The sequence below is a fragment of the Pseudonaja textilis genome, chromosome 3 (assembly GCF_049901715.1).
Source record: "Pseudonaja textilis isolate UNSWEBS1 chromosome 3, rPseTex1.2, whole genome shotgun sequence".
NCBI lineage: Eukaryota > Metazoa > Chordata > Lepidosauria > Squamata > Elapidae > Pseudonaja > Pseudonaja textilis.
The window spans coordinates 178,124,749-178,139,023 of NC_141992.1; the positions used below are offsets into that span (position 1 = coordinate 178,124,749).

At 33.8% G+C, this 14,275-nt stretch overlaps 1 protein-coding gene across 30 annotated transcripts in view; it reads left to right on the forward strand.

The window, feature by feature from the left end:
- The window catches only part of RIMS2 (regulating synaptic membrane exocytosis 2), a 279,536-nt gene that overhangs the window by 180,174 nt on the left and 85,087 nt on the right, over positions 1–14,275 (forward strand). For 26 of the 30 annotated variants that reach the window (XM_087931589.1, XM_087931590.1, XM_087931593.1 and 23 more), the window contains 2 exons: positions 3,122–3,295; positions 4,351–4,460. In XM_087931589.1, the coding sequence (XP_087787715.1) occupies positions 3,122–3,295; positions 4,351–4,460 (284 nt within the window). The remainder of the gene's footprint in view (positions 1–3,121; positions 3,296–4,350; positions 4,461–14,275) is intronic. The other 4 variants (XM_087931591.1, XM_087931594.1, XM_087931600.1 and 1 more) reach the window with 1 other exon arrangement.

Below are 14,275 nucleotides of genomic sequence, written 5' to 3' on the forward strand. Positions count from 1 at the left end.
TACTTGTTGGAAGAGAATGAAAGAGGAGAGAGTATTAGGTATGTTTACCACTTTGAGTTGTTTTATAAAAATAATAAAGTCAGGATGAAAATAAATAAATTATAATTAAATATATTCCGTCCTCCCATGTTAAGGAAATGTTCAAAATTCCTTTATAGTGTTCTGCTGTGCTTGTTGCAGGGGTATCTCTCCTTCCTGATACACTTTTGATACCGGCATGTCAAGACCTATACAATTCAACTCATGCAGTTTTGGGTGCTTAAACTATTTTATGAATCCAGGGATTCAGAATATAGGCATTTCAAATCTTTTACCAATAAAACACCCAATCATTTTATTGGTAGGAAGGTAATCTGTTGTCAGACTGAAATCTGTCTTTAAAAGCCTGATTCTTCCTGATGGGCTTCCTTCTTCATACTTAGCTCTTTTTTGCTGATCTTATGATCAAACATGCCTGCCTGTTTGGAGCTTGAAACAATTGTTTTGATCTTTTCTGCAAGGCCTTCATGTATAGTAGGAACCTCTGGTCATGACCATAATTTGTTCCATAAATTTGGTTGCAACGCGATTAGATCGTGACCCAAATATTAATTTTGAAAATTTGGCCCTTACAAAAAAAAATGGCGCAGAAAGGGGAAATTGGCCATGAAAAAAATATATCATTTTTTTGGTCGGAACCTGATTTGGTTGTGGTCAGAAGCATTCGTGACCAGAAATTCTACTGTACAATCAAATGGAAGGAACATTAATCAGTTGTTGATTTGGATTTGCAAAGAGATAGATTGAAAGTGTTGAACTTTTGCAATAAAGAGCTGTTCTATATATATTTATATCTATATTATCTATATCAATATTGCTGTCTGTTCCTCATCGGTAAATCTTTATTTAGCAAGATTTGATGTCTTACTTTCTAAAATGCTTGAAGCAAAATAGTTCTTCTAGCATATTGCTGCACTATTCTTTTTATTATATCTAGCACTCCTTATTACATCTTTTTACTGACTGTTTTAGTAGAACTTAAGGTGAAGCCTTAAGGTGAAGAAGGGACATGGTGGCTCAGTGGCTAAGATGCTGAGCTTGTCGATCAGAAAGGTTGACAGTTTGGCAGTTCAAATCCCTAGCACCACGTAAAGGAGTGAGCTCCCATTACTTGTCCCAGCTTCTGCCAACCTAGCAGTTCGAAAGCATGTAAAAAATGCAAGTAGAAAAATAGTGACCACTTTGGTGGGAAGGTAACAGCATTCCATGTGCCTTCGCCGTTTAGTCCTGCTGGCCACATGACCACGCTGATGTCTTTGGATAGTGCTGGCTCTTTGGCTTTGTAATGGAGATGAGCACTGCCCCCTAGAGCTGGAAATGACTAGCACGTATGTGCAAGGGGAACCTTTACCTTAAAGTGAAGTATAGGTAGTCATCAACTTGTGACCCCAATTGGAACCAGAATTTCTGTTGCTAAGCAAGATAGTTCTTAAGTGAGTCGAGCCTGGTTGTTTGTTTTTTGCTTTTTGCCATGGTTAAGCAAATCACTGCACTGTTAATCAAATCACGTGGTCATTAAGGAAACCCAACTTCCTCATTGGCTTTGTTTGTTGGAAGCCAGCTGGAAGGTTGCAAATGGCAATAAAATGACCCCGGGATGCTGCAACCATTGTAAATTCATATTGATTGCCAAGCGCCCAAATTTAGATCACGTGACTGTGGGGATGCTATGGCAATTGTAAGAGAAAGGACTGTCACTATTTTCAGGGCCATTCAAATGGTTACTAAAGGAATGGTTAGAAGTCAAGGACTATTTGTAACATATAGGATCAGTTCACTAATATCTTCATGAAAATAGCTGCATTTGGTTCTGTTGAAATTTGCATCAGCAGGCAAGAATTTGACCCTAGGGTCTCTTCTATATTATTTTATCATGGTTTTTTTTTAAATAAATGTGTATCACATCTGTATATATTTGACTCTCACTTTTTTTCTCCTTGACAATAAATAAATAAGCAATAATATTCTATATTTTTCAGTTGCTTTAATCAAACCTAAATAAATTTTGTTTATTGAATTAGACACTTCCCCGCCCTGCATTGAGTTTCTCCAGATGATACTTCACTGGAAAAAAATACAAGTTATGAAAAATTCAAATCAATGCTATACTAAAGGATAGTTTTAGAAACACGTTTTGTAATTTTATAACCTCTTTGTAATACAACTATCTAGTGTTATTTTGCCCTCTTTAATACTAAATTTCAATTTTGTTTTCTGTATAGATAAACTTTAAAGTTTCAGTTAAAGCTAAGTTAATGAGTTAAAATAAATGTATGACAGTCTTTGTTTTCTCAGTCAATATGTTATCTTTATTGACAGATAGTAAGAATCTTTTAATAACACACTGTAAAAATCCTATAATATTATAGAACCAGTTTGTAGCCATTAGCTAAAAATAATTTCTGCTACAGTAATTTTGGAAAATAGTTTGAACATTTTTCATATTATTCCATTTGGTTTCTTGGATGTCCTTGAATCTGATGTGAATCTTTTTAGCACAAAAGTACAGCTTATGCCATATGTGCATATGTCAAATACTTTGTTCAATAACAAATACATTTGTTCTCATTTAACATTGTTTAATTCTTGTTATAGTTATACCTGACAGTTAAACCAATATACAGTAAATGAGCAATGTTATTCAGGTTTTTAAAAATCCTTTGTTCCTATTTAGTGATCCTGTTGAAATGAACCACCATAAATAATTGCTGACGGATAATGGAATATATGATTTTTAAAAATATTAATCTGTTTAATATTTCTAAAGAACTGCTTCTTTTCTTTTGAATTTTCCCAAAATAGTAATGTGATTTTAACGCAAAATTAACAGATTTAATGTGATTTTAATGCAAAATTAACAGATTTTATTCCACTGCATTATTAAACTGTCTAAATAATTTTCTTCACATGACCATTTTAAAGAAGTATACCTCTTTATACCCACTAAATATTAGCAAGAAGAAAAACTTTAAAAAGTTATTAAAATTAGCTTATGTTGGATAGCTCCAAATCCAATGTGCTGCAGCATAATGCATAACCGCAGATAAAAGTCAATTGAGCTGCTTTTTGACTAACATTGCAGGAATTGGGAACCTAGACTACCATATCAAAGATCCAGATCAACAGAACAGCGTCCAGTGCTAGAGCGGCCCAGCCCCCGCTCCCGATCCACTGAGCGTCCTGAGTCAAACCTCATGAGATCGATGCCTTCATTAATGACTGGAAGATCTGCCCCTCCCTCACCTGCATTATCGAGGTGAAACAGACGGATTAATCCTGCCCCACCAGCTCACTTTTTTTATTTTTCAAAAACTTCAATAGTATTTCCTTTCATCATTGGCTGATCACCAGTAGTTGTAGATACTAACCCTGCCAACGTCAACACACTATTTATATTCCATTGGGATATAATGGTGTGGCTGCCATTGTAATTTGTTTACTAACAATAATTAATAACAATTACTTACATTTGTTTGTGATTTCTCATTTATTAGGAATCCTGCGTGATTTCTTACTCTCAAACACTTCATAATTTCTCATGTATTTCTCTTACAGAAAAAGTAATTAAATGTGATCATCAGACATCACTTATGGAATAATAATCATAACATCAAATGATATTTTAAAAATAGTTTCTTAAATTTGTACTAATTTGATATATTAATCACTGTTTTCTCTTATTTGCTGTGTGCATGTTTTGCATTTGTCTTGTTTTTGTGATGTATTTTATTCATGATTACACAGTATTGATTTATTTAATTTTTAAATATATATAAATAATGGAAGTTGGAGAAGGTTAATCTAATTTTGTCCAAATCAGTTTATTGTCTGGCTTCTTTGCTTTTCTATAGTGAATTATAAGAATCAGTAACAATGATGTTATTATTTCATTTCACTCATTGAAATATACTTTTGTTTTATTGCCTGTCATCAAATTCATGGCTGTCTAAATCATCTCAATATTAGTTGGAATTTGAAATGTTTGTTAGTTGAACATGGAAATAGTCATATTTATACATATACTTTTTTTTTTTACTTTCTTTCAGTATGTCTCAGTATGCATATACCTCTACATATATTTCTTTATATGGTTAACAGATGCAGTTACAAAACATATTCTGTGCCATCTTTTCAATATTGTTCCCCATCTTGTTGGTAATTACGCTTTTTAAAATCTTTAAGGTTGAACTGTCATCATTTCAATTAAAGTTCAACATGCACAAAAGCCATTAATAATCATTCCTTTGTTCTCAAACTATGTAAGGATAAATATATGTTGCAATTGATGGTTTCTGTTAATGTGTCCTGTAGGTCACATGCTCATTCGGGGTCAGTCCAAACAAGCCCATCAAGTACTCCAGTGGCAGGACGCAGGGGTAGACAGTTGCCACAACTCCCACCAAAAGGGACCCTGGAGAGAAGTAAGTGAGCATTTTAAATTAAAAGAAATTATAAGAAGTTAAAAAAAGAAACTAGTATATTTTAAAAACATTTGAATTTTAATTTGTCTTATTTCGAGAGCTCTGGAAATGTAGGTTAGAATTTTATCTTTAAAATGGCATTACTTCTGTTTTTTAGAGGATTGCAAATGCTTATTTATTTTATTCAATTCATAGGAATTTGGACTATGCAGGATTGTTGTACTATAGGAGCCATATAAATATTCTAACAGTGAAAATAATGTATGAATAATGTATGTATATATCACGGCTAAAATTTATGAGGCACGTTTTGATACTCTACCTGGTGAATCAGTTATAGATGATAACATAAATTAAGCTGCAGATTCTAAAATATATATTAATTGTTCAGAAATCTCTGGGATAGAGTTTATATATGAATGTTGGAGAAAAATGATTATTCCGTGCTACTATGAACAGCCAAAGAATGTTATATCAAAACTTGATTGTTTCGCCTTGTTAAAAATGAATAAATAACCCACATTATAAACTGCTGGGTAGGTAACATCACATTTCTAGCCTAAATCACTTTCTCAGATCCACAGATATAGTTGAGTAACAGAGTGATAAATCAATTTTATTCATATTTTATTTAAAATACACTCCTAGCTAAATGGAAAAAGGATTGAGTACCTGGCTGCTAAATAGTCTTAAACTAATTCTGAATGTGAGCCAAACTTTTAAAATTTTTTAAATTCAGTGAACACTATTCCTATGCACTAACAGTGTAAGAAATACAATTTATCCCTGAAAAAGAGCTTCCAGATATTTTAAATACAAGATTATCCCTCAACATAAACTTTTAATCTCTTAATTTTTTAAAAAAGGGGTTAGGGTAAGGGTCATAATATAGACTCTGTCTATAAAGACATTTTTAAAAACTACTTAAAAATCACATAGAGCCATTGTGTATATCACAAAAGAATAGAGAGCTGGAAAGGGCCTAGGAGTTTAACTACAGTAGTTTAACTCCCTGCTCAAGGCAGGACACCTTATACTCTCCCTGTCAAATAATTGTCCAGTTATTAACATGGATTATTTTCCATGCATTTTTTGAGATTTTTCGTTTGTTTTGTATATTACAGTGGTATAATGCAATTCCCTGAGATAGATAACCTCAGAGAACCATTAAACTCACTTTGCATTTTACTTTGTCTTTTTTGTTTGAAGATGTTTACAACTGTTAAATGTTACATCATATAAAATATAAACATTTTCATTAGAAATAAATATAAGAAAATTGGATTTTTAATTTATAAAAAATTAAAGTATATATGTTCTTTTGTAAATAAGAATTTTATAATGGCACCATGACCATAATATAGATAGTTCTCGACTTACAACCACAATTAAACCCAACATTTCTGTTGCTAAGCAACACAGTTATTAAGTGAATTTTGCCCCATTTTATGATCTTTCCTTGCCACAATTGTTAAGTGAGTCACTGTAGTTGTTAAGTTATTAACACAGTTGTTTAGTTAATCTGGATTCCCCATTGACTTTGCTTATCAAAGGGTTGCAAAAGGTGATCACATAACTCCAAGATATGCAACCATCATAAATACATGCCAGTTGCCAAGTGTCCAAATTTTGGTCACATGGCTGTGAGGATGCTGCAATGGTTGTATGTGTGAAAAATGGCCATAAGTCACTTATGTTGTGACCTCGAACAGTCCGTAAATAATTGGTTGTAAGTTGAGGGCTCCATGAATACACAGAATTGCTTAAAAGCTGTAGATTATTAGAATCCCTTTCAATCAGGATTCAGGCTTATTTATTCAATTTATTTATTCAATTCTCAAACCTTTTACTCTAGATAGCTAACATGGAATAAAAACAAAATAAGAACATCATAGCACAACAATAAATAATAAATGTAGAGTAAGAGCCAAAATAAAATCAGCAATGTATGCAACATATTCAGGATACAGTCTCAATCATATATTAAAGGCCACAAGCTTGGCAATAAAACCAGGTTTTAAGAGCCTTATGGAAATCCAACAGGGTTGGGGCAGGTATAGTTTCCAGAGGAAAGGCATTCCAGAGGTTGGGCACCATGATACAAAAAGTTCTCCTTCAGGGATCAGACGGTTGACATTTTTAGATGAGACCTGGAGCATATCTGTCTTCCTAGATGTCACAGGACAAGTAGATACAATTTAGGTGAGATGATCCCACAAGTAACCCAACCCCATGACATGTAGGGTTTTATAGAGCACAATCTGCAACTTGAATTGAACCCAGAAGCATCAGAAAAGAGATGTCACAAGTGGTAAAAGAAAAGCATGCACAACTGCCTTTGCTGCTGTATTTTGCACCAGCTGAAGCTTCTAAGTGCTCTAAAAGGGCAGCCCCATCCATTGCAGTAGTCCAATTGGAAATTGATCACAACGTGAGTAACTGAACAGAGCCCGGTCAAGGAACAATCAGTCACAACATGTAGCTGTTCTAAAACTCTCCTAGCCATTGCTGACATCAGCTCTTTGAATAAGAGCTTCAAATGCAAGAGTACTCCCAAATTATACATAGGTTCTATCTGGGGTAGGGCAAACCCCATCCAGAACAAGAAGTGGAATGATTCCAGAATCCAGAGGTCCTAAAACCCAAAGCCACTTGAGTTGAAACCTATTGTTCCCCACCCAGGCCCTCACAGCCTCTAGATAGACAGGATGTCCACATCATCACTGGATGGTCCACAGTGAAGCTGTCCAACCCAACCCATCAGATGACATCAGCTTAAATGTTAAATAGGAGAGGATTCTTGCAGCATATCAATCCTTGCAGCATTTCACTAAACAGAGTCAGTGGGTTAGACTCAGTATAAGTGCTTAGATATCACTTCCAATCTGCAGTTATAGGAGAAGTCAGGTTGGGGGTTTCTCACCTTTAAGTACCATAAGGTCTGATCCTTCCACACTCATTGTATGTCATGTGAAAAAAAACTACTGGAAAAATCATTCATCTGTTTGGGGATTAATATCATTTGTATACTATTGATATCCAGCTGCTATACTGGGGATGCTGGGCAAGTCTTGTCTTGAAAGCAGTAGTTGTCTGAATGGTTGAAAATGGACCTAAGCAAAATGGAGTTACTGCTAATTCATTGATAGTTCTTGTTCCTCAAAGGACAAGCAGTACCCTTCAGGAAGCAGGCCTGTCCTTGGTAGCCTGCTTATAAATTCATAGCTACTCCTCGTTGGGCAAGGCAGAGGCTATGACCAGGAGGATATGTACTCAGTTGCAGCCCTAACCACAGCATGAAGCTCTTAAAACAGTAAATCATCTTCATTAATAAGCAGTTGAATTACACCCACTGCCATGTTTAGAGTTTCATTTGAATGATTAGGTCATCAAGTAAGATCAAGACTAGACTGAGAGAGAAACAGAGACAGAGATACTGCAACAATTGTTGATTACTGTCGTTTCATTGAAATATAGTTATCGTGTGAAGCTGTACCCACATTACTTTTACTCTAGCATGCATTGTTGACAAGTACATAAAATGTGGTTGTAAATGCCCTGGTTAGAAAATTATTTTTTTTATTACCATTGTATGTGCAAACAAACACTAAGCAAGGTAATCACAAAATAGGAATGGATGTACTGCAATGTAGACTATTTGAAACCGAAAACTACTTAGAAACTACAATTTGCACAAAATGCAGTTGTCTGTTTAGAAACAGGCATTACGCAACAGCTATATTTCACACCTCTGCTACAGATTCTGCATTGTTTGCCAATAAGTTTCTAAATGCATGTAAAATTCGGCTTTGGTCTGTAAGTCCCTATATAGGTTGCTGCTTAGAAATTTGCAGGACTACCATCTTCTCCAAGATTTTGCCTTTTCAACATGCTCATTTCAGGCCAAGTGCTTATTATAACCCATTTGAAAGGAGTTGAGGCTAGAAGGCATTCTCCTGTTGTAGCCCCTTTCTTATGGATTAGGCTACTTTTGGAAGTGAGTTTTGCCTCATCTGTTACAGCGTGCCAGAAGTAAATAAAGCTAGAGCATTTCTGGGGATTGTCCAATAAATAATACATGATACCATATTTTTATTACTTTTTTTCTTAATAATGACTGTTCTATAAGAATTATTTTTATTATTTCATTTTAAAATGGTTTATTATGGAAGTTTGAATGGCTTTTGTTGGTATTTTTCAACAGTGCTATAATGATTAATTTACAATTATAAATATGTGGCTCTCTGGTGGATAGGGTGATTTGCTAAAGGAATAAATAAAATATATATTGCATTCATATACTTGCTATGAAACAAAAGCTGATAACAAAGGTTTCCCAACCCATTGGAGAGATATTTGGGGAAATTAAGGGGGTTGGCAGGAGCCATTCATCTGCTTCTAATATTTGTGTTTCTGCAACCTATTTTAATGAAGACACATTTCTTGCATAGTCTGTGTTGCATTGTAAACAATAAATACATAAAGTAATATTAACAATTCTGTTAAAATTACTACTGAAATTCAGTGATAACATGATTAGCTAATTTATTTTCTTATTTTGGATGTTAAAATTGAAGAATGCTTTTGAAAATGTAAAAAACTGGATATAGTTTGTGATATACCAATGAACACCATAGAAAAGTCTAAACTGTTAATTAAATTGATTTTATTTCTGGTTAAAACAATTTTAATTTTCTTTTGTATTTGGAATAAAATGCTATAAATAATGATGTATCAAACTGCTGGCAGTCTGTGGTCATACATGGAAAATCCCTTTGTTTCTGCAGTTAGGGACAGCCAGTGAAAACTAGAATTTTGTGATACATTTAACAAACTACTATAAAGATGCTGTCTTTGATTTGGTGAGTTAGAATTTGTAGAGGTCTAATCTGATGAAGCTCCACCGACTGATAGCCATCTCTTTGAGGATATATATTCTCTTCTTGCCGCATAATGTAACGTGGATTGTGTAAACAAATAAATGAATGAGTTGCCTTGTTAAACTTCTACTAAGAAATTACATCTATTGTGCACTCACAATCAAATTATATACAGTATAATAATGGAGAGCAGCACCAATATGCCTTTATGCCATGCCATGTTTATATGTATTATAGAAACTTTGGAATGGATGCTGTTGAAAACAGATTGATTGTAGGTTAAATAGATTTTGATAATTGGTTGTTTGTTAGATTGGTTGTTTGTGTGCTTAGTGTTTTTCTCTTTTTTTCAGTATGATTTTATTTCACTTTGGCTGTTATTTATATATAGAAAGCATACTCCAGATATTTACGTATTAGTTGTTATGCTATTAGCTTTTTAGCTTTGTTCTGCTATAGCATGTATGTCCATTTCTATCATGATATATGCACACAATCTTAAAAAATCAAGTAATGAAAAAAATACAGCATGTTAGCAAAATGAAATTTATAATGAAAAAATACAGCATGTTAGCAAAACTCATGTAAAGGCAACTGAGGGGAACATTGTGGAAAAGGCTCAATGCCTTCATTCGTAAAAGACAACTTATACTTTTTTCTAAACTTCAGTATGAAATCTAATTTTGTGCTACCCGTTGGCACTAATTCAGGTGATTATGTACAAATAAGATTGTAATCAAAGCAGTGTTGTACCTAGCATTTTTTAATATCCAGAGCAGATCATTTTTAAAAACACCCCCATTCCTCAATTGCTGCTGTACTGCCAGATACTGCAGTTCCCCATTGCTTGCTCCCAGTCAATTGTTCTTGCTGCTCTGCCCTTGATATTCCTCTGAATCGAAGAGCGTCCACTGAGAAGCATGAACAAATATATTAGCTAGCATATGCTGGGCTTGAAAGCCAATATTTGTGCAAACTCCCTCTCTTTGTAAAAGAGCCATCTTTGTTAAACCGGTTATGTAAGGTTGAAGTTAAATCAATGAGTTGAATATTGAAGATGAACAATAAATTTGTCTATCTGAGCATGGTATACAGGTGGACATTGTTATTTGGGGGGCTTACATTCAGTGTTCAGGTATGTGCATTTAGATTATAGCCCTGGAGCCCTGAAAACCAAAAAACAAATCACACACAAAAATCAGCCACTAAAAAAAAATCACTCACTTGGTCCCAATATAAAGAAAAAGCAGAAATGAGTCTGTTAGATCTGGGCCACACCAGAATCTTTGCATTCCTGCTCTTGGATAAAAAGAATACATAAATGCTGCAGATTGCTGAGAAAAATGGATTAGACTCAGATGCCATTTTTCCGTCTGCGCGCAAAATGGCTGGTACTTCAGAACCACGTGCTGTAACCTGCAAGTACAGTATAGTGAAACTATTTACCATGATAATAATACAAATAGGTTATATTTAGCAACAGTGCATAATGAGATTATGAATAACAAGGTCTCTTTTCTGTTGGAATTCTGAATAAATGGATTCTTTTTAGAGATGTGAAGATTTTGCTGCAAGGATGGCATCTATTGTATCTGCAGTTTTTATTAAGATTTATTACTTTTTTAAAATTTAAGACAGTTTTATTAGCTATTCATATATGCAAGATAGATATCAATGATTTTTGATTTGCTCTTTTTATATTCAGTGTATTTATAGGAAAATAATAGGTATCTGTCTGTCAAATTATAATCAGCTATATTTTTCATAAAATATCTAAAACAAAAACCTTTATAAAAATACCTAAATATGTTTATTTCACCAGGGAATTTGTTAAAACAGATCTTCTGGCCCACCAAATTTTTTCCTGCTGTTTCTTTATTTCTTGGTGCAGTGATTCTCAACCTTTTCTTTACCATGGATCCCCTTTAAATACCTTTTGTGGCCACCAAGACTTAAGATTTAAATCATAACTGTCAAGGCTCAGACTAATGAACCTAAGCAAATCAGAACTCTGATACTAGAATCCTCCTCAAAGATCTTTATTGAGTACATCGTATCAGTACAGCTCGAAAGGAAAACCAACTCTAAATCCTTCCCATGATTTCAGTATAATTAAAATAGGAAATAACCCCATCCTCAAATGTGACAGGTCACATTGGCTAATTGGTTTAATTGGCGGGCTCTCCAGCACTCCTTCTTATCCATTGCCAGTAGAGATGACCTTGATTCTCGTGAGAAAACACTGTGTTGTGTCTAGTAAGGCATTCCAACCTCCTTCCCCCTTCCCCTTTTGTGTGGCAACTGAGGAACAGAAAAATGGTTGCTGCCAGGTTCAGTTCAAAGTTGACAATAACATTCCTTCAAGTCTTTGCAAACCCCAGTGATGACATTGTGCCCTGGACACAGGTTGAGAACCACTGGCTTAGTGCTTACTATATGGGTTTGCCTAAGTAAAGTTATTACTAGATGAAGTCATTCTCAACATTTCTTCTTTTCTCAAAATTTAGTCATAGATTTGCTAATGCCCAGTACTTTGCCAGGACACTATTTATCAATCATGAAAAGTTAGGAAAATATACCAACTGAAGAGTTAAGAAGTATGCTAAATGCACAAGTCATTTCTACCTAAATTTAAGTTTAGCTTTTTAGTGAATGCAAGGGAAAAATTGTGGCCTTTTAAAGCTGTTCACCATAATTACTTGATTAAATCTTTAAATATCTAGCATAACAATATGCTACTTGTAAAAGAGGTAGTTCTATTGCTATACTACTATTAGGATTATAATTCTAAGCCTGGAACACATTGTTCTAGAGATACCTATAAGCAATCACTTACTTATTGGTACTGTTTTCTATATTAGATGGGTTTGTTTAGTACTGAAGTATAGTATGTCATATAATTCAATATATTGCATTGTAAGAAAGAAAGAACACAATAACTTCAGTAAACACATGAAATCCTAACAAAGAGCCAGCATGGTTTAGCAATCCAGGTGTTGGATTGGCCCTGCAGAAAACCAATATCTAATCTATAGAGGTCACTAGGTGGCTTTGGGCCAGTTACTCTTATTGGTTCAATCTACAGGGCATATTTATTTGAAAAATGGGAGAGAATACTATGCATATCAACCTGAGCTCCTCTAGAAAAGACAGATATAACTCTAATAAATAAAAAAAGTATAAACTGGGTTACATCTGCTAAAATTTTAGAAATCAGATTAATAGATATGCTGATGTTTTTCCTTCCTAATATCATCCCATATAAGCATAAGGATTTTACCAGAATAATATCAGTATTGCCACTTGCTGAATGCAGTTTACTGTTGAAGTATTATTCATATGAACCATGCAAAGTAACATTAAAGGATATAACACTAGGAGCCCTGGTAGTGCAGTGGTTAAACCTGCAGTATTGCAGGTGAACTCTGCCCATAGCCTGGAGTTTGATCCTGACAGGTCTCAAGGTTGACTGAGCTTTCCATCCTTCCGAGGTCAGTAAAATGAGGACTTAGATTGTTGGGGACAATATGCAAATAATGCTAACATTGTAAATCTACTAGAGAGTGCTGTAAAGCACTAGGGGTGGTATATAGCCTAAATTCTAATGCTATGCTTTTACTAAGAAAATACAACAGAATTCTTTTTTTCCCCATAAAACAGATCTCTTTGGTACTATCAAACTTTTATAATAAGTTCAGTCTTTTGTTTCTTGTTAATTCTATTATTTATGAGCACAAAATGGGTTCATAGGGAGACCCCAACTAAGTATGTAATCTACGTTCAATTTTGTAGTCACACTGCCTTCTAAGCCCCTCATTTTAATGTCAAACTTGTAAAGAAATAGTGCTAAAAATACTGTTTTCATATTCATAGATTTTATTAATGTTCTGGTATTCTGAATTCTGAAGCAAAGCGTGTTTTCTTAATTGCTTCTTCTTAACATTTCAGAAAGTCTATGTTGAATGGTACAAATTTTGCAGAATTGGAAATGTATGCTACTGCTGAAACATTTTATAGCAAACTGTCACAGTGTGTGGTTTCTGAACAAAAAGAAAATTCTGTGTTGCAAATCATCTGGAAATAAAATGCTAGTATAATAAACTCTATATATATGGCTAATGAATATTTGGAATATTGTGGAGATTTTAGATCCCTGCATATCAAAAAAGGTACCTAGTAAAGATGCATAAAAATAAAATAAAATTGTCTAAAGCAACTGGTGAAAAACATCAGAAAAACAATGTGAATAAAAGAGAATATGACAGAATTATCTAAAATTATGGATTTCAGACAAAAAGGTTCCTTCAAAATATTAGAATTCAGAATAATCAGTGAAGCAAAATGGGAGGAGTTTCATAACAGATGAACGAAAATATTTGCTAATGAGGATATATTTAATACAGCCTTTTTATATATTAGTGTGTATTTGTGTGTCCTGTTTTAAGATCTGCATATTCATTAAGGGATTTTATGAAAAAGAAGTATGTATCATTGTATAATAAATGGATTATTGATGATTATTTACTGTATTATAAATATATACATATAAATCATATAATAAATTATACAAAAATAGTCTCATGGAAACTGATAGATTATTGCATTTCATTAATTTATAATATTATTATCTAAAACATGGGTACAGTTTTTGTTCTGTTACCTACATATTTTTATATTATTGTAAAACAAAGTGTTCTGGTCATTTTTAAAAATCAAAATCAAAAAAGTATTAGTATACTCATAAAATAGCATTAAAATGTTGGAAGTGTGATATAATTCTCACTCGCTCATGGTTGACTCAGCCTTCCATCCTTCTGAGATTGGTAAAATGAGGACCCAGATTGTTGGGGGCAATATGCTGACTCTATAAACTGCTAAGAGCGGGCTGGCTGTAAGGCATGCTGAAGCAGTATATAAGTCTAAGTGCTGTTGCTA